This window comes from Solanum tuberosum, unplaced genomic scaffold (genome assembly GCF_000226075.1).
Source record: "Solanum tuberosum cultivar DM 1-3 516 R44 unplaced genomic scaffold, SolTub_3.0 scf00453, whole genome shotgun sequence".
NCBI classification, from domain to species: Eukaryota; Viridiplantae; Streptophyta; class Magnoliopsida; order Solanales; family Solanaceae; genus Solanum; species Solanum tuberosum.
The window spans coordinates 50211-70622 of NW_006239393.1; the positions used below are offsets into that span (position 1 = coordinate 50211).

At 33.3% G+C, this 20412-nt stretch overlaps 1 protein-coding gene across 6 annotated transcripts; it reads right to left on the reverse strand.

The window, feature by feature from the left end:
• Window positions 1-9349: 9349 nt before the first annotated feature.
• Window positions 9350-16362, reverse strand: LOC102580481 (eukaryotic translation initiation factor 3 subunit A). 6 transcript variants are annotated; one of them, XM_015303736.1, is made up of 11 exons: window positions 16067-16362; window positions 14757-14838; window positions 14250-14470; window positions 13677-13794; window positions 13093-13182; window positions 12312-12435; window positions 11772-12208; window positions 11534-11610; window positions 10412-11503; window positions 9913-9999; window positions 9350-9679 (listed from the first exon to the last, which is right to left on the reverse strand). In XM_015303736.1, exons 2-11 carry the CDS (start codon window positions 14775-14777, stop codon window positions 9571-9573), a joined length of 2376 nt encoding a protein of 791 aa, XP_015159222.1. In that variant the 5' UTR covers window positions 14778-14838; window positions 16067-16362; the 3' UTR covers window positions 9350-9570. The 6 variants fall into 6 exon arrangements, with proteins under 6 accessions (XP_015159222.1, XP_006364010.1, XP_015159223.1 ...); XM_006363948.2 differs by having other exon boundaries at window positions 10412-10582; window positions 10694-11610; XM_015303737.1 differs by having other exon boundaries at window positions 10412-10582; window positions 10889-11610; window positions 16067-16361.
• Between the last annotated feature and the right edge of the window lie 4050 nt (window positions 16363-20412).

The window sequence follows — 20412 nt, forward strand, 5'->3', positions numbered from 1 at the left end:
CCACATTGTCTTCTTCATTCCTCTTAGAATTTGCTCTTATATTAGCCATACCCTAAAAACCAACGGGCACGAATTAAGAGAAAGACCTAATAGAGCCAAACTCTATGGCACGACTTAGAGAATGAAGAAGTGAGATTTCCTAAACATCCATATAGCATCCTATTCATAAATGTGGTGTGCTTCACACTTATGAACAAGACTCTACTAGACGTGGTTTGAGATATCCTAGAACCATTCTAAACTTTGTGCTATAATACCAAGTTTGTCACGGCCCAAGGGTACACCCTAAATGTAGCATGGCACATAGAACCCCCGAAGGACTCCATGTAAGCCACTTAGCATATCATAACATAAGATAATAAAAAAGTGCAGAATTTTAAAACATTTTCCATACAATCAAAGTCTTTATAAAAGCAAAGCGGAAGTATTATTACACTTGTCTCAAACTATCTAGACCATGAATATCCTTAGGATGCAGCCTATACAAAAGTCTAAAACATGAAAGAAATACATACAGGAAAGATGATCAAATCCTCGATGCTATGAGGACTCACCAAGTCTTCAACTTCTTGCTCGTTTAGAAACCTAGCCACAAGAATAGAACTCAAAATCGTCGGACCCTACATTTGATGAGAATGTAGGCAAGAGTATGCGTTAGTACAAAAGTACTAAATATGATAGCTAGCATAACATCATAAGAGCATAACATAGGGGTTAGTCAATATAAGTCATATGACATAATCATAAGAGATATTTCATGAAACATAAACTATAACCATAAGAGACAACAACATAGTCATAAGCATAGTCTCAAACATAGGCATAATATAAGCATTATTCAACCATTAGTCCTTCATATCATAAAAAGAATACTTCATAAGTAGCTTTAAGTCATATTTGTGCAATGCATGGATAAAACCCCATAATCTCACCCATACTAAGTACCACCTTAGGCCATCATACATACTTACCATCTGTTATCTCATCCTTAGCTTAATTCTCATAGACAAGGAAATCTCTCACCTTTAGTCAATCATAACAAGGAAGGCAACTATAGCACAATCCTACTTAAACATGCATCATATAAGAGAAACACTTTCTAGGAAACCTTAAGTCATACTTGTGCAATGTATGAATAAGACCACATAATCCCATCCATACTAAGTACCACTTATAGGTCATCATACTCATACTTCTTGATTGGGGACTAATCCCTCTTTTAAGATATTGGAACACTAGGAGATACTTCTTTAAGCACATCTTAGTCCCTCTTCTTTACTTTTGAACACTATGAGATACTTCTTCAAACATGTTTAAGTTTATTATTAACTTGAACACTATGAGATACTTTATTAAGCATGTTTAAGTTCATTAGGTATTTGAACACTTGGAGATGCTTCCTCAAGCATGTCTTAGTTCATTATGTTTGAACACTTGGAGATACTTCATTAAACATGTCTTAGTTCATTAATGCTTTTGAACACTTGGAGATACCTTTTCAAGTATGTATTAGTTCATTGGATACGGAAATTGCTACTAGAAATCTGAACTTCTCTACGTGAAGGTTTCTATCCCATGAGACCTACTTTGGGAAAACTCAGGCTCTACTATGTGAGAGTTCCCCCTTTACTTTGGAAGCCCGGACTCAACTAGGTGTGAGCTTTATTTATCTTGGAGACCCGGACCCGACTATGTGTGAACCTCCATCTCATTGTCAATATCCATTTGGGCCAACCATACACCCCTTAGACTAGTTATTAAGCCTTACTTAACTCATGACTCATAAATGGATGTCCTTGACAATCAATCCATGTTTCAAGTGATTCTATCACTTTATGCATTCAAACATTCATAAGGTAGATGAAGTGGGTGAAGTCCTTCCATAACAATGATATCTACTAGTCTACCATTCTCATATAGGCTCTACTCTCAAAGCCATTACATACATAACTCAACATATTAGTTTTACTCTCAAAGCCCTAACAATCAGCATTCATGACTACAAGTCTTACTCTCAAAGTTTTACTTCTTATAATCCTCATACCTACCTAGATTTCAAGGCATTCTAATCACATGTTTCACTCTTAAGTGCTTCTAGTGATATACCATAATAAAGGTTCAATCTCAAGCCTTACTAATCATGCTCCATCACATATACATTATTCTAATTCAATTCATGTCTACATGCTTTTAGTCATGAACAATTACTATACATATCACCAATTCTAGAAGATCGTCTATGAATCCTCAATTTCCCTTCACAAGGCATAAACCCACATTACTTCAATTTCATCAATTAGACTATGGTTAAGCTTAGAAACCATGTAATATCTTCATAATAGCATGATTCACTACTAATTATATCATAATTGATTATCCACTCAACTGAATCAACATACAACAATACCCACAATATAAGAAGAAACTCTAACTAGAATTAGGGTTCATCTTCAAAATTGGGGGAATTCTAGTGGGATTCATGGATGGAAGAATCCATGGATGAATAAGCTATCATAATTTTATTATAAAGCCCTCACAAAGCTTGAAAGATTGAAGAAATTTTACCTAGCTTGACCCTCTTCTTCTTCTTCTTGAGTTTTCTAGAGAGAGAATTTTTTAGAGAAGGGACTTTGGGATCTTTTGGAATTTTGGAAATAATGACTTAATTGGGGTGGTTAAAGGGTTAAAATAGCTTATATAGGTGTGCTAAGACTATACAAAACGACCCCACTTAATTAGAAATTTCCCAAAATAACCCTCATTATGCAGCCTACTCCCAGGCTCCACGAGCCGTGGTCCTCACCACTGGTCGTGGTCCTGCCCATGGTCCATGGTCCAGTAGCTAGGACGCAAAGTTTTGGCCCCCATAAGTCTCAGGCATGACCACGAGCCTTCCCACAAGTCGTGGTCTTCACCACTGACCGTGAAGTAGCTCGTGGTGATGTGCCAACTTTAGGCAGCCTTTAGGGAGCTACTGCCCAAGCTCCACGGACCACTCCACGAGTCGTAGTCCTCACCACTGGTCGTGGTGGTGGTCGTGAAGATGAGGCAGTGCTTGCCTAGGTTGGGGCAGCCTTGGCCCTTGCCCCTTTGCCTTGGCTCTTGCCCTCTAGTCTAGACATGTTGCACCCTCACTTAGCCCTAGGTGGCCTACTAGACTATGGGGTGTTACATAGGGTATGAGGAGGACGGTGATCATAGCAGTATTATGCCTATCTTATGAAGATAGAGAAAATTGTTTTTGATAAATTCTTCACCGACTCAAGTAATGCATATCCAAATCAATAAGTGAAGCAAATATTTGTCACTTTTCAATTTCCAAAATTTAAACTACAAGAATTTTAACCAATATTTTAATATACTTTTTAATCATATTTAGCTTCAAAATGTAATCAAATTAAGTTTTGAAAAGTGAAATGTGACAAATATTTTGACACAAAAAGAGTTGCTTAGTCAAAAATATCTTTAACATATTAGAAATAGTTCAAAAATGTCTTCCTTTTACCTATTGGATCAAATTTATCCCTCCTTCTTTAACCAATTAGATATATATATATCAATTTTTCACATAAATATCCACAAGTTTTCCACTCAAAGAACACATGTTCCACTATAAATAATTTTGATTGTCAAAGATAAAAATTAATTTATTTAAAGAACAAAAAATTAAATTCAACTCATTTAAAAAACAAATTGGATAATTTAATGTATTTTTAATATATAATGATAGAAGTGGGACCCGGGGCAAAAGTTGTGTGATTGTGATTTGTGTCCCATGCAGACAATGTGAGCCATGCAAAATCATCACCTAATGCCACCCATCTTTTCACTAACAATTCAAAAATAATACTCCCTCCGTCCCTTTTTAGTTGTCCACTTTAGAAATGGCACACAGATTAAGGCAACAATGATTAGCACAGTGAAGTTACAATTTTATCCTTATGACAACTTTTCACTTCAAAATTACAACCACTTATTTGAATTCAAGTGAAATAAATTGGAGGGAAACAACATACACTTTTACAATTTTCAAGAAGTGTAAATAAGGGTATAATAGGAAAAAATTTGTTGTCCTTTCTTGATTTGTCAAAATGGACAACTAAATAGGGACAACCAAAAAAGGAAATATGGACAAGTAAATAGGGACGGAAGGAGTATGTATTACTAATACCTAGAATTCCTTGGTATTAGTAATACACAACTTAATACACAATCCCTTTTTAGTTGTCCACTTTAGAAATGGCACACAGATTAAGGCAACAATGATTAGCACAGTGAAGTTACAATTTTATCCTTATGACAACTTTTCACTTCAAAATTACAACCACTTATTTGAATTCAAGTGAAATAAATTGGAGGGAAACAACATACACTTTTACAATTTTCAAGAAGTGTAAATAAGGGTATAATAGGAAAAAATTTGTTGTTCTTTCTTGATTTGTCAAAATGGACAACTAAATAGGGACAACTAAAAAAGGAAATATGGACAAGTAAATAGGGACGGAGGGAGTAATAATAATAAATTATATTAAGAGTAATAATTATGGTAAGTTGGATATTAGCAGATAAAGTTTGTCAAATAATTAAAGCTGATTTTGACATGGAGAAGCACGAGATATATATAGTTGTTCTCAATCCTTCTCCTAAAACAAAATTATTTATTAAATATAGTTACCCTAAAACTACAATAGAAAAGTTGTTTGGGAACTCCTAGAAATTGTTCATTTTGAAAATATTATTTTATTTAAAAAAACTACTTTTGAAAAGTATTAGTTTTACGTTGGTTGTTGTTCTACTATCTAAGCATGATCGAACATTTAACTTAACATCCATTGTAATAGTACTTTCTCCGTTTTAAAAAGAGTAATCTAGTTTGATTTGATACGGAGGATAAGAAAATAAAGAAGACTTTTAAATTTTGTGGTCCTAAAATAAAGTTAGGTTAAATGTACAAAAATATTCTTTAATCTTATGGTCTTAAACATGTCACGTAGAAAACTGAAATTAAAATGTTACCAAAAAAGAAAAAGGTCAATCTTTTTGAAACAGACTAAAAAAGAAAATAAATCATTATTTTTTAAACAAAAAAAATATTTATTTTAGAATTTATATTTTCACATCATTTATTTTGTGATATATTGAATTTTAACAACCCAACTTTCACTACTAGTTATAAAATCGATGATGTTATATAGCATAGAATGTTGAGTTGTTAAAGTTCAGCATATTCATAAGATGAGTGCCGCAAATTGTAAGATTGATGTGTGATTATACTAAATTAGATAAGATTATAGAAATTATCACATTAATTCGCTATAGGGTGCAATAACACATTGTTAGTTTGATTGCGACCTAAAAACTCAAAGAATCATGTTTTTGAACAATTATATTAGAAGATAAATTGTAAAATAAATAAAATTAAAATAAGTATTTAGCATGATAAACTCCTTGCTTAAGGAAGACAAAAACCACAATCTATCTCAATAGGACTTTCCCAAACTCTCCATTAAATTCAAATTATTTAAGATTTTCAATCGTCTTATAACGTCTAACAAAATCTACCCTCTTAACTCTTTATCTTCAATATTACTACTCCATCAATGAGTCCTACGAAGCAACATCTAGTGCAATTAACTAGCTACTTTTTTGTGTGTGGAGTTTAAGAAAGTATGAAAAGATTGATATCATAAGATTATTTTTCAAATAAATGAATTTTTCGATCGATACGTTGCGTAAAGTGATGTATTTGACTAATATATCGCGTGAAGTAGAAATTTTTGTAATATTTTCAAATGATAAGAAATTTTAGAGAATATAATAAAATAAGTTATGTATTTAAGTGATTTTTTCAAATTTTATTAAGAGGCGCCAAATTGTAGGTTGAACTGATTTTAAATAGATTAAATTAATAAATAAATCTTTTAATACATATATACATAATTTGGACAAAAAAAATATTACTGAATTTACTTGAGACTCCATAAGTCACGCTGTAAATCAGCTTTCATTGATATCGAGTACAATTTTATTTTTTTAAATTCATAGCAACTGATCTTAGATTATCAATTTAAACTCTGCAAATATATATTTATTTATACTATATTCTTAATCCAAATTAAATAAATTTGTTTTAGAACAATGAGGAGACTGACTGCCTGACTGCAGAAGTGGCATCGGATTTTGTGCTAAATGTCCACTAACCCCAATGCTCTTTACAACCCACAAAATACTATATTCTCTCTGTCTCAAATTATCTAACGTAATTTTTAAAATAGTCATACTAAATTATTTTTTTATTTTATTTTTGAATTATATTGGGTATTTTCATTTTTGCTTCTTAAATAAATATAACTATTTTATACTAAATGATTTGTTTATTAATTCTTCTATTCATTTTTACTTGTCCACTATGTTATTTTGGGATGCCCATTTTTATTTGTCCACTTTATTTATTAAATAAATAAATTATTATTTTGTGTCTATTTTATCTTTATTATTAAATACTATTCATTTCTTAATATTTAGATGACTAATACTCTTTTTGTCTCATATTAATTGATCATTATACTAAAAATAATTGTTACGTATTAGTTGATCACTTTATTAAATCAAGAAAACATTAATTAAAATTTTCATATATTACCCTTGCAACTAATTCTTTTTGAAAGTGATTACATTTGTTTGTAAAATTTCAAAAAGTTTTTTAAGGGGTTATTTTCTTATTTATGGTTTATTAAGCACCATGTAAAATGAAAACTGATCAACTAATATGAGACGAAGAGAATATTTAACAAGGGTAATTTGGTAAAATTACCTATATCATTTACTACTTCTTTATTTTTGTGTCAAATTAATAGTGAACGACTATTATTGAATGGTAGAAATACTAATTACTACATTGTTTTATTTTAGTATATAAGTTGTTGACTCTTCCATGTTCATTAATCTTGTCCAATAGTCCCATTATAATTATCCCACTATTACTTAATTTATTATTAATAAACGAGCAACTATGCTAGGTAAAATTTTAATTATTAGGTTGCAGTTTTGATCTTAGTGTCAGTGTACTATTTAGATTGACATAATTTAAAATTATTTTAGTATTTTTTAACCACCTTTCCTCCATTAATTTCTAAGGGATTGTTTGGCACGTGATATTTTATTGAATTAACTATTTCATCTATTATATGAAATTAGTTAATTTATCATTTTGATATAAGTAATATTATAAAATAATCTTGAAATTAATCGACATTTATAATCAACCATAGAATAAAACGCGGGACAAAATAATTTTACATTTTAATATTTTAAACTATTATCATTATTATGTGTATACAAAATTTCCCTTAATTATTTAAAAAGCCATAATAGGTGCAACTTTCAAGTTATTTCTTCGATATCTCGTGTGTCTCATTTTCAACCCCCCCAGAAAGAAAAATAGTATAGTTCTTTAACACGAAAAAGAAGATACATGCATAATCCATGATAGATTAAGCAATAATGGTGAGATAGATTTCGTCTCCCTTAATTAGAAATTTTGAGTTTAATTTTAAGAGTTAAAAAAATTATGAAAATCAATTTTCTTTTCTCTAAATGCTATTTTTTAACAAATAAATAATTGCATTCAAGTGGTATTCAACGAAAGACGAGAATATAATTTGAACCTGCAATATTCATATTCATGAGATTGATAAGTTAATCATTTCTTACTATGTCTATCTTATTAGGTTACTATAATATAACCTCTTTGAGCATAAATAATTAAGAAAGTGAAGTTATTGTGAAGACTAGCAAAAAAGTTACTAAGGTTTTTTTATCTGTCTACGATCATGCCTAATTGATTATTTCATCAAGATCTGTTATTTAAAAATAGAACTTATGCAACACGAATAAAAATTAATCGAACCAATAAAATTTGAATCTCCCATGATTAAAGAAGAAGGCCTAGAGTAGACCAAAAATCTAGTTTATGAAAATGGGGGATGCACGCGGATATCCAAATAAACTCCTTTTTCTCTTACAACTGGACCCATGAATATTATTTCATTTCTGTTCCTTTTCGATCTAGTCTTTCGAAAATATTTTTTTATTTTTATGAGGTAAAAATAAGATCGGCACACCCTATCTTTTTTCAAATTTTACTTATGATAGTAATTTTAGTAGTTATATGAGTGTGCATGATATTTGCTTATCAATTTTACAATCCTGCACAACTATAATCTGGAGTATATGTTATAAATCAATCTATATATTGTATATTATTTCATGGAAGGTAGAAAATGAAATATTAAAAGATCATTTGGTTACGGGTTAGAGTTATGCAATTAATAATTCAAAGAGTAGTTAATTGGTGCAATATTTAGTTATATGTATATAAAATTCTCTCATAACTTATGCATTTAATAATTATACAAGTTTGTAAACTAGTAACCAAACACATACTTGATATGCTGAATTTTATACATAGCAACTAAAAATACTATAAAACGTGGTACTCTAGTTATGCCTATCTTAATACATGAATAATTTTACTCCTAACAAACAACCAAACGATCCCTAATACTCATGAATCAGTAATACATAAAAATAACTAATTCTCAATGACTAACCTCTACATTACTAATACGAAACACCTATATAACTCTAGATAGCAAGCAAGACTACTCCATTTGTTTCACAAAGGTAAGTATAAAATTTGCGCACACATCATCCTCCCCTTACTTGTGAAACTACCTCCAACATTAAGGCAAGAACTGCACACACACCATTCTCCCTGCATCTCACATAACAATACACCGTTTGTTTCACAAGGTAAAAGTAAAATTAGTGCACACATCATCCTACCCCTCTAGTGCAATTACCTCCACAATGCAAAGGTAAGACATGCACACACACCATTCTCCCTACATCCAACCGGCACACACATTAGCGCACACATCATCCTACCCCACTTGTGAAATTACCTCCACAACGCAAAGGTAAGACCTGCACACACACCATCCTCCCTACATCCCGCCTGCACACACATACCATCCTCCATACACATTCCACATGTGAAATTACATTGGGCGTGTCATAATCTCTAACAGTATGCGTAACTGTTTGAAACTTCTTTTAGTTTCACAAAAAAGATAAGACCTTCAGCTGTTGGGTCTACAAACTTTGAGTCACCTTTTTGTGAAACAAAAAGAACCTTGCATAATGGACATACCAAATAACGAGTCCTCAAAAATTGGTGCAACACAAGCACAACCAATAGAAGATCGGATATCTTAAATTATAACTATGAGCCTCCAATGCTTAGGAAGCCAGATTCAGCTTTGGGGCCACAATTATTGCTGCAAAGTATAAGAAAAAAATCTTCTTATAAACTAATTGAACAATTATGCCCCAACAAATAAACCAATAGTTACAACATCTATTCAAAACTTAGGGGGGAGACTGTACAATTCCACCTCAACCCATATCATTATCCTGCCCTATAACCAGCAAGAGAGAGAAAAAAAACCATGCTACAACACCCTTCTAAAGGTGCCCATCGACAAAGTAAAAGACAATTTATCTTTGTCATTGATGGCTCAACTTGCGCTTCTTTTGTTTTCTCAATCGCTCCCGCCTTTCTTCTTCTTCTATCTTCCGGAGTTCTTCTTCATCCTCTTCCCTTGCTATTTTCGCACTGAGGACAAAAAACAGAGGAAAGAAGTAGGTCAGGTTTGTTTAATCCCTTCGGCAGTAAACGATAGAGTACATTATCTTGACAAACTAAAGTACTATGCACAAACATGAGCATTATTTATATAAAACTTTTATATATCAATCTTAAAAAGACATTATGATACATCATGGTTGAATAGTTATAGCCAAAAAAATGAATGAAAATAAGTCTGCTCTAACAGACATGTTACCAACCTCCGCCTTTCTTCCTTCAAAATTTCATCGAAATTAGCCTCCATATCACTATCATCGTCGTCATCACGGTACCTATTTGGATTATACCTGGAAAACAGACACTTCTATCAGCCGAAAAGATGAGGTAACATTAATTAACATAAGCAATAACCAAAACTAAAAACATGTTTTCCTAAGCTTTTAACTAAATGAAGAACCATCAACAAGGCATATATATCTCTAAACCCTTGATTACAATCCAATCAGAGGAATATAAAAACAATCAGTTCGATGACGGATCCACTATCAATAGGATAGTTACTTTTACTCAAATAGGCAATTCACAAAGGGAATGTGAACTTTTCAAACACCTTTAAACCTCAACTTAAAGGAATTAGCAGTTTTAAGTGTTCTAGAGCTAGATGTTATAATTTATGCAATGTCGACTGAACTCCCAAAGGAAAAAAGGAACAAGACATAAATTTGTAACGGAAGCAAGAAAGAAAAAATATATACGTACCCAAACATCTCCCTAATCATACTAATGGCTTGTCCTCCATCATCTTCTTCATCATATCTCGTTGGTTTTCTTGCTGGGCGCCTATCATCTTTTTGCTGATGTACTGGGCGCCTCTCTTCTTTTCGCTGAAGTGCTGGGCGCCTGTCATCTCTTTGCTGAAGTGCTGGGCGCCTGTCATCCCTTTGCTGAAGTGGGCGCCTGTCATCCCTTTGCTGAAGGGATGGGCGCCTGTCATCCCTTTGCTGAAGTGATGGGCTGTCATCCCTTTGCTGAAGTGGGCGCCTGTCATCCCTTTGCTGAAGTGGGCGCCTGTCATCCCTTTGCTGAAGTGGGCGCCTGTCATCCCTTTGCTGAAGTGGGCGCCTGTCATCCCTTTGCTGAAGTGGGCGCCTGTCATCCCTTTGCTGAAGGGATGGGCGCCTGTCATCCCTTTGCTGAAGTGGGCGCCTGTCATCCCTTTGCTGAAGGGATGGGCGCCTGTCATCCCTTTGCTGAAGTGGGCGCCTGTCATCCCTTTGCTGAAGGGATGGGCGCCTGTCATCCCTTTGCTGAAGTGGGCGCCTGTCATCCCTTTGCTGAAGGGATGGGCGCCTGTCATCCCTTTGCTGAAGTGGGCGCCTGTCATCCCTTTGCTGAAGGGATGGGCGCCTGTCATCCCTTTGCTGAAGTGGGCGCCTGTCATCCCTTTGCTGAAGGGATGGGCGCCTGTCATCCCTTTGCTGAAGTGGGCGCCTGTCATCCCTTTGCTGAAGGGATGGGCGCCTGTCATCCCTTTGCTGAAGTGATGGGCGCCTGTCATCCCTTTGCTGAAGTGATGGGCGCCTGTCATCCCTTTGCTGAAGTGATGGGCGCCTGTCATCCCTTTGCTGAAGTGATGGGCGCCTGTCATCCCTTTGCTGAAGTGATGGGCGCCTGTCATCCCTTTGCTGAAGTGATGGGCGCCTGTCATCCCTTTGCTGAAGTGATGGGCGCCTGTCATCCCTTTGCTGAAGTGATGGGCGCCTGTCATCCCTTTGCTGAAGGGATGGCCGCCTGTCATCCTTTTGCTGAAGCGATGGGCGCCTTTCATCCCTTTGCTGTAGTGCTGGGCGCCTTTCATCTCTTTGCTGTAATGCTGGGCGCCTATCATCTCTTTGCTGTAGTGCTGGGCGCCTATCATCCGAGGGACGTACTACATTTCTAGGAGGTGGTGGTCTTATCTATTAGGATCACAGATCTCAATTAGTAAATTCTGAAGGTCAAAAAGTTATAGGGAATAAGCCGAAATTTAACCCCACCCAACTAAAATATATTAAATTAATTAAAAAACAGGACCCTAGAAAAGAAGAAAACATTATATAAAAATCAAGGCACAGCTTACCTGAGATCTAGCCAAGGAAGCTTGTTGTTTCTGAATCACCGCCTGAGGTTTGGAGACAGGCACACCTTGTTTTGACATCACTTTTGACTTACCAGATTCCAGTGGTAGCCTATTCTGTACCGAAGATTGCCTTGGTACAGCGGGTTGCACTCTTGAAGGGGTTGGCCTATGGGAAGCAGGCACAGTACTCTTGGCGCCTGGTGCCCCGGTAACCTTGGGGGACAACCCTTTTGGCCCCAAAGGCGGCCGTCCAGGCCCACTTCCATTACTGCTACCGAACTGTTTCCTAGAGTCTAACGTTGGTTGAGTCGGTTTATTAATAGACACCGATTTTTGAATCACAGCTGTAGGTTGCCTTTGGCTGTCTCTTTTCATTTCACGATCATCTAGAAGCTTTCTCCCACTATCACTTGAAGTCTGCTTTCCGAACCGTGCATCTTCAATATCACCAAAAACCCTGAATAAGTTTCTCAATAAATATAGCACATTGAGACGGATTTTATTAAATAGAAACATGAATAAACAGTGACCAAGACGCACCACAATAAGGGGCAGACACTTTCTGAGTTAAAGAACCTCTTGATGGACCAGGAAGTTCAGCATCATCAGATAATAGAAACGAATAGTCCCTCGTATTTTTTACCATATCGATCTTTCTTTTTAACTACAGAAAATCAAATGACATAAAAATCCTCAGTAAAATACAGAGTACATTAGAAGAAAAATTAAGAGAAGTGTTGGAGAAATTGCACTGATTGATGTATTACCCCATTTGTGACTTTTGGTGCATGGTTGCTGGTGGATGCTTTTGATCCTGCAGGTTTTGCAGGCTTTGAACCAGCACTCTTATTGCTCTGCTGGAAAGGCAAGGGTAAGCATCAGATGAACTGTAAGCCAAAACCAAAAAGGAAAAGGATACATGTGCTAAAAAGAATCTATACTTTCCCCAATTAACATGACTACAATCACCAGGCAGAGCATGTCTCACTAGAATATCTAGTGGAAAAATGCTATAATGGGTTACATCATTCTATTAGTGTGGATGGAAGTGGAAGCTAAAGCTGTGATGACCTTAATATGCGACTAAAATAATCGTAGAAGAGCATCGACGTAAATAACATAGTACTTACATGACTAGAGCACATTTTTAACCAGTTGATATCAGCTAATAGATTTTCCCTTTCATTGTGTCCTATCTTTAGTTAGCTAAATCTGCATGGGATTCAACGAAATTGTAGGTCTTTTCAACCCCCCCCCCTCCCCCCCCCCCCCCACCCACCCACAAGAAGTGTTGGAGAAATTGCACTGATTGATGTATTACCCCATTTGTGACTTTTGGTGCATGGTTGCTGGTGGATGCTTTTGATCCTGCAGGTTTTGCAGGCTTTGAACCAGCACTCTTATTGCTCTGCTGGAAAGGCAAGGGTAAGCATCAGATGAACTGTAAGCCAAAACCAAAAAGGAAAAGGATACATGTGCTAAAAAGAATCTATACTTTCCCCAATTAACATGACTACAATCACCAGGCAGAGCATGTCTCACTAGAATATCTAGTGGAAAAATGCTATAATGGGTTACATCATTCTATTAGTGTGGATGGAAGTGGAAGCTAAAGCTGTGATGACCTTAATATGCGACTAAAATAATCGTAGAAGAGCATCGACGTAAATAACATAGTACTTACATGACTAGAGCACATTTTTAACCAGTTGATATCAGCTAATAGATTTTCCCTTTCATTGTGTCCTATCTTTAGTTAGCTAAATCTGCATGGGATTCAACGAAATTGTAGGTCTTTTCAACCCCCCCCCCCCCCCCCCCCCCAAAGCACAAACCATCCATAGGAATAAAATTGCAAAAACAAAATAGTACAAGCAACTTGATATGAGAAATTCGTATACATACCGAATGGTTAGATTTCATGACTTTAGCTGCCAGATTTGGATTCTCCAGTAGAGACTTGCTTTCTTGGATAACTCTGTTAGAGATAACAGGCTGTGAAGGTCCAAAGAAGGAACCAAAACTGCAGGGTCAGATAGAAACGGTAAGACAAACCATGAGCCTAAAAATCAAAACGTAATATAAACTTCACCTAAAATGATGCACCATTCCACCAGTACAAAGAGAACCACTTCTCTTTGTCCAACTACATCATCTTTCTCTAACAAAAGCATCAAAAGAATAAATTCAGAACAGGCTAATTCTCAAATCCCTTTACAGATGCATTCAGTATAATTCTACAGGAGAGAGCACAACCATGTTCCCAAGGAAAAAATATGCACCAATTATTTTCCACTTAACTGATGCAGTAATAGTGCATAATAGAAATTTATGCACGAGATCTAACACATTGTTACAATCATCTATTTATAGAATTATCAGACTGAGTTATGTAACAACAAATAAATTTTGTGAAATTGGTAACTTCAAAATCAGAGAACGTGAGTAGTATCATATCAACATACTAGCAGCACTCACTTATCCCTGGATGATGCATTCTTTTTAAATTCGCGAGAACCACCACCTAGTTCTTTCTTCCTCTGCTTCCTGATATCATCTTTTAACCGTTGCCTCAGCTCCAGGTACTCTAACAACTCCTGTGAAGGCTGTTGAGGCTCTTCATCCTCATATTCCTCTTCACCAGCCTCTTCCTCTTCACCTTCAGTCTCATACTCATCCAAATACGAATCATCATATTCCTGCATGAATGTAACTAAGTGGTCAAATGAAAGTATATCAATCAACTATGCCTCATCCCAATTTCCAAATCAATCAAAGAATCTGCTACATGAATCCTTTATATCCATTCTATCCAATTTAGGTCTATTTCATTCCAATATTAAATAATTTTTCTTTCAAGGAAAATTAAGGTTTTCCTAAAACTAAAAGACTTTCCATTTATCAAATCACACACTTGCGCCTACAAGGTGATATAAAAGCCACTGATAAAAAAAATGGGAAACAGAAAAGGACAAATAAGCTTACATCTCCTTCATATCCCCGCATAGCTGCTTGGGAAGGCTGACCTGACTCTGGAGATCTCCGAGAAAAACAAATAGCTGAATTCCTGAAATAAAAGATAGAATGAAATATTACCACCAAGTATGAACAAGAAAGAAACTTGGAAGACATCCAACCAGGAAAGTTAACAAGAAAAGTTCCGCCAAATATAAAGCTTGATCTATTTGGGACAATATTCAATGGACATCACATTGAATCAAATTAGGAGACAACAAACCAAATAAATGAAGGTGCTATTTGACTTTTCTAAAATCTTGCAAAAAGTTCTTCCAAAATCCTTCTTGTCTCAGTTTTTCAAGAGTTTTCACACACAGAAAAAAGTTAAAATCGTTATCTAAGAAGAGATTTGAGGGTGTTTTTCAAGCAAACGTTTTCTTCCATCACAAAACACTGACATATCTTCAAAGGAACAATAAGTATCCAAACATCCTTACTTTGCACCAATTTTTTTCCAAAAGCATTTTTTCATAGAAATATTCAATAAAGTTGCTCAAACAGCTCACAAAGATCAGATCTTGACAAAAAAATCAGAAATACATGAACCAATCTACTTGCGAATTCGCTTTTCTACTCACCCTTTCTTCAATGTATAGTACCAATTCACCAAAAAACACCAAATTTTACAAAACTTACAAGATTTCTTATCCTAATTCATCAAAAAATAAAAAATAAAATAACAAAAATAATCGAATGGGTGCAAAAACAAACCCTAACCACATCAAGCTCAATCCTAAAAATCCAAAAACAGAGACACCAAAAACTTACAAGATTTCTTAATCCTTGTTCATGAAAAAAAAATTAAGAAAAAATTCAAATCGGTGAAAAAAATTCAAACCCTAACCACATCAATCTCAATCCCTACAAATCCAAAAATCATACGGCAAAATCTAATCCAAAAAAAGGAAAATTTTGAAAAAAATAATAATAGAAAAATAGTCAAAACAAAACCTGTATCGATCCAATGAACCAAGTGAAATTCGAATTCAAATCCAAAATTCATACAAGGCAAAATCTAATCACAAAAAAGCGAAAAGCTTTATGAAAAATTCGTATAAAAATTTACCTGTATCGATCCAATGAATCAAATGAAACTCAAAAATCATACAAAAGCAAAATCTAATCAGAAAAAAACCGAAAAAAAGAGGAAAAAAATAATAAAATTTACCTGCATCAATCCAACGAATCAAATGAAATTCAAAAATCATACAAGAGCAAAATCTATTCAGAAAAATCGAAAAAAATTGGAAAACAAGGGAAAAATTAGTAAAATTTACCTGTATCGATCTAGCGAACCAACTGAAATCCGAAAAGCATTGATTTTTCTTAGAGAAAACGAAACGAATTGTTTGAGGATCTGAAAATTGGATCCGATATCGTCGGTGAATTAGGGGATTATTATTGTTGTTTTTGGGGAGAAAAAGGAAGATAAAGCTCTTAGGGCAAACGAGAGATGAGGAGGCAAGGCTATCGTGCGCTGGGGTGTCGTGTATATACCCGAAAACGGGCTCAATTTCGAATGAGCCCATACTTTGGACTTTCGGTTTGGGGCAATTCTTTCTTTACAACATTGTTTACTAATTATATGCTCCTCACAACCATTTTTAGCCATCAAAATTGTCTTTCTACTTTATTAAACTAATTTTTTTCTACCAACAAGGTTGTGGCTCGAAACGATCCATTTTTAATTAGATATCTCGAGTTTTAATCTTAACATTTTGTTTTGATGATTGTTCAGTATTGTTTTATAATGTATAATAATGTATTGTTTTAATGAATACAATATTTGGATAGAATATATCGTTCTCTGTCGTTACATAATGTCACATATTCATATGAATGATAAACCTACAACAAAAGTAGGGTACGGGTACAGTTACTATGAAAAGGTAGGATGAAAGATGAAATATGATTATTAATAATAAATAAAGATAGAAAGAGAAGAAAATATTAAGGTAACGACGTGATCATATCAAATAGGTCGTACATAGAATTTAAGTAACAATTAAAAAAATATTGTATTTAAACTAACAATATAATACAATACAACATATAACAACCATTCAACAAGGTGTAAATATAACGAGAAAGAAAACACAATATAAAATCTGGAAAGAAGATGTATTAGGTCATAATATAATGGGACTTGAATCCAACACCTTATACTTGGACTCAAAGCTGATGTATTGAGACTTGAATCTAGTGGCTTACCATTAAGCAATGATATAATAGGCCAAAGTGAAATATGATTCTCATCCGATATTGCAGATTCATTTGAATAAGCATGGGGTTTTATTTAACCCATAATGGCAAGGATGAGTCTTTTCTCAAACGAAAATGGTATAGATGAGTCAAACTTTTAACGGATGACATAGATGAGCATTTTCTCAAAACTTGATAACATATTTGAGTATTTTTCCTTAAAAGATATTAACTAACTGATCGTTTGGTAGCAGGTTTGAATATGAGTTTTGAAAATGTTAAATCTTGCCTAAGTATTACCACGTTTGGTAATTGGTCTGAATATAAGTTATATATAAAATTAATACAGTATTGGATTTGCAATTTATAAATTCAGATAACTAATACATATATAAGTTATGAGGAAATTTATGCATGTATTATTTTATGGAGAACAAAAGATGGAATAAGTAAACCCTATATAAAATAATAATAGATTCCATTATAACTAATTCATATATTTCTAATATTTGCATGATTCTAACCAGCTACTAAAAGACTCTTGACTCAATTTTCAACAAATAAAATATATTAAACATATATTATTGAAGCACAAGAATAATTTAAATCATATGCAAATTGCATAAATAATACTTTCTGACCTGTAGGGAAAGAAATTGGTTGGAAGCCTTTTCATTTTTGGTCAAATGATCACAAGGCAACAAAGTTTAAATGATTGGAAGTTGTTGTCTCTTAAGTTTTGAGCAACAAATTGGTCACTGCATACAAAATTAAACTGAACTCAAATCAGGGGATGATATTGAAATGAATTCAGAGACTCGTATGAATAGCGTGCTACAAAATGAGAAATTTATAAGTAATAATATAAACAAAAAAGTAGATAAGAAATATAGAAAGAGAAGAGATGAGAGTTTTCTTATCATTTAAAGTGGATTCTAGTATTTCAGATGTAATCATAATATGAAGTCTTATGCCTCTATTTATACTGTTCTATAAACTTATATACAAAAGACAATTATAAACGTGATATTAACTATGAAAGTTAATTGTCGGGAAAAATCATGAAAAAAGGTTATGGAGGTGTGTAAGTTAATATCATAACAATAAAAAATAATAAAAAATTTATGTCTAAAATAGTTAACATCGTTTCATATCAATATAAACATTATTGCATTAGTATAACATTTTGAGAAACCTAATACAATTTTTAAGAAATAGATGAGGTACAAATAAATTTAACTTATTTGTCGAGTGTTTAGAGTAAATGTACTAAAGAGAATTATAGTTGTAAAAGTTATTACTTTAATGTACACAGAGGCGAAGCCAGGATTAAGAGTTTGGGGTTCTAAATTTCTTTAATAATTGTCAATCAATTTTGTTAGGAATTCACAAATTAATATACATATATATGTAATTAATTTTCTAGGACAAATATAGAGTATACGGAGAAACTATTGGATTCATCCGAACCCATGAACCCCATCTACCTCCGCCTCTAAATGTACACTATTAAATTTAAAGACATATTTTTTCACATGCTCTACTATATTTAACAAATGATAAAAGTTGTTTCATCCAAAAACTTATAATAATATAATTTGTGTTAAATTCCTTGATCGGATACGAATGAGTATAAATATCCAATAGTATTCAACATATGATGTACGAACTTTTTGATAATCTAAATTCATAATATTCTTTTGTGAACAAGAAGGTATGTTATAAAATTGAAATTTGTAAGTGGTGATTCAAAAAAGAGAAATTTTCGTAAATAACTATAGTTTGAATCATAATCATGAATAGTAGCTAAAGTTTATCTAATTACAATTAATAGCAATCGTTTTAGAGAGTAGAAAGTCGAGCAAGATCGACATAGATAGAAGAGAGAAGTGAGTGAGATCAAAAGAGATAGAGGAGAGAGGCGAGCATGTTGGATACAACATGTATCTCAATTGAAATTGAGATACACATATCACAAACATACATATACATATATACATAATCTCCTCTCTCTAACACACACAAATTTCAATCTCTTCTCCCCTCTCTTTTCCAATCTCACACATAGATACACACATACACATATTAGCTTTGAAATAGAAACATAGATATAATGACACACATTATATCACCTCTAAAATAAATATAAATACATAGATACAATCAATACCAATTTTTTGTGATAAATAAATGAAAACAATTGATAAAATATTTGAATATTATATCATCCCTAAAATAAATATCGCAATAAAAAAAATTCTAATAATAGTTGTATAATTTTTTTTCTAATATACAGTTATAGTTTTTGTGATAATAGATACAATTTTTTGTGATACATAGATTCAATTGGTTGTATTAATATATATCAATAAAAAGAAACACAATTTGATAATAGGTGTATTAGTATTTTTTATATACAAATATAATTTTTTCTGATACATAAATATAAATGGTTGTATCAATTTAAGAAGAAGAGAAGATTCAAACATTGAATAGCAAATCAAGAATTCAAAATGGAAAAATATGATATATCAGCATTAATCCAATAAAAAATGAATCACCAATCAGCGGTAACCCAAAAAATATTGAAGATCGAGAATCAAATGTATAGACAAAAAAAAATTAAATAAAATTTTAGTAGAGTTTCGTGTTAATATAAGAAACAGAGAAAGAAAAGAAGAAAAATTCACACAATGAATCATAGAGAGGGGAAAGAAAGGAACGTAAAAGGAGAGAAAAATAAAAGAGGGAGAAATAGGAGAGAGACAGAACAATCAATAAACAAACAAACTAATCTAATCAATTAAGAAATTAAAAAAAAGTAAACGCACACAAATTAATCTACATAATGAAAAACTGTGAAATTAAACACATAAATCAGTCTAATCGTAAAGGAAAAAAAAATTAAATGCACACAAACTAAAATTGAACATGAAATTAAAATTAAAGTAAAATAAAATTTTGTAACAGAAAGAAGAAGAAGAAGAAGAAGATTACCTTATTTCGTGCAGCTAACTAAGACTTTTGATTGAAGTTCCCCTCCACTTTTACCTGAAAAAGTAAGTGATTTAGTGAAAGATTCTTTGTATAAAACCCTAATTTCTAGGATTCAACCATTAAAAATTGATATGAGATAAAATAAAATTTTAAGTGAAATCCACCCAAATTCCTTGATAAATTTAAAATCCATCGAAAGATAGAGGTCATAAAGAGTCTGCTTGTTGATTCAGACAAAAAGACAAATGACAAGTGAAAGAGAAGGGAGAATCGGAGGTTTTACCTCATTGATTTTTTTGCCGAAAAGACAAGCAACAATTAAAACTCTTTTAGAAATGACCGAAACAACTCTGAATCGTAGAAGAACAAATCATTTTTCCATTTCTGATCAGAGACGACAGAAAAGAAAGAGCAGTAGGGGAGA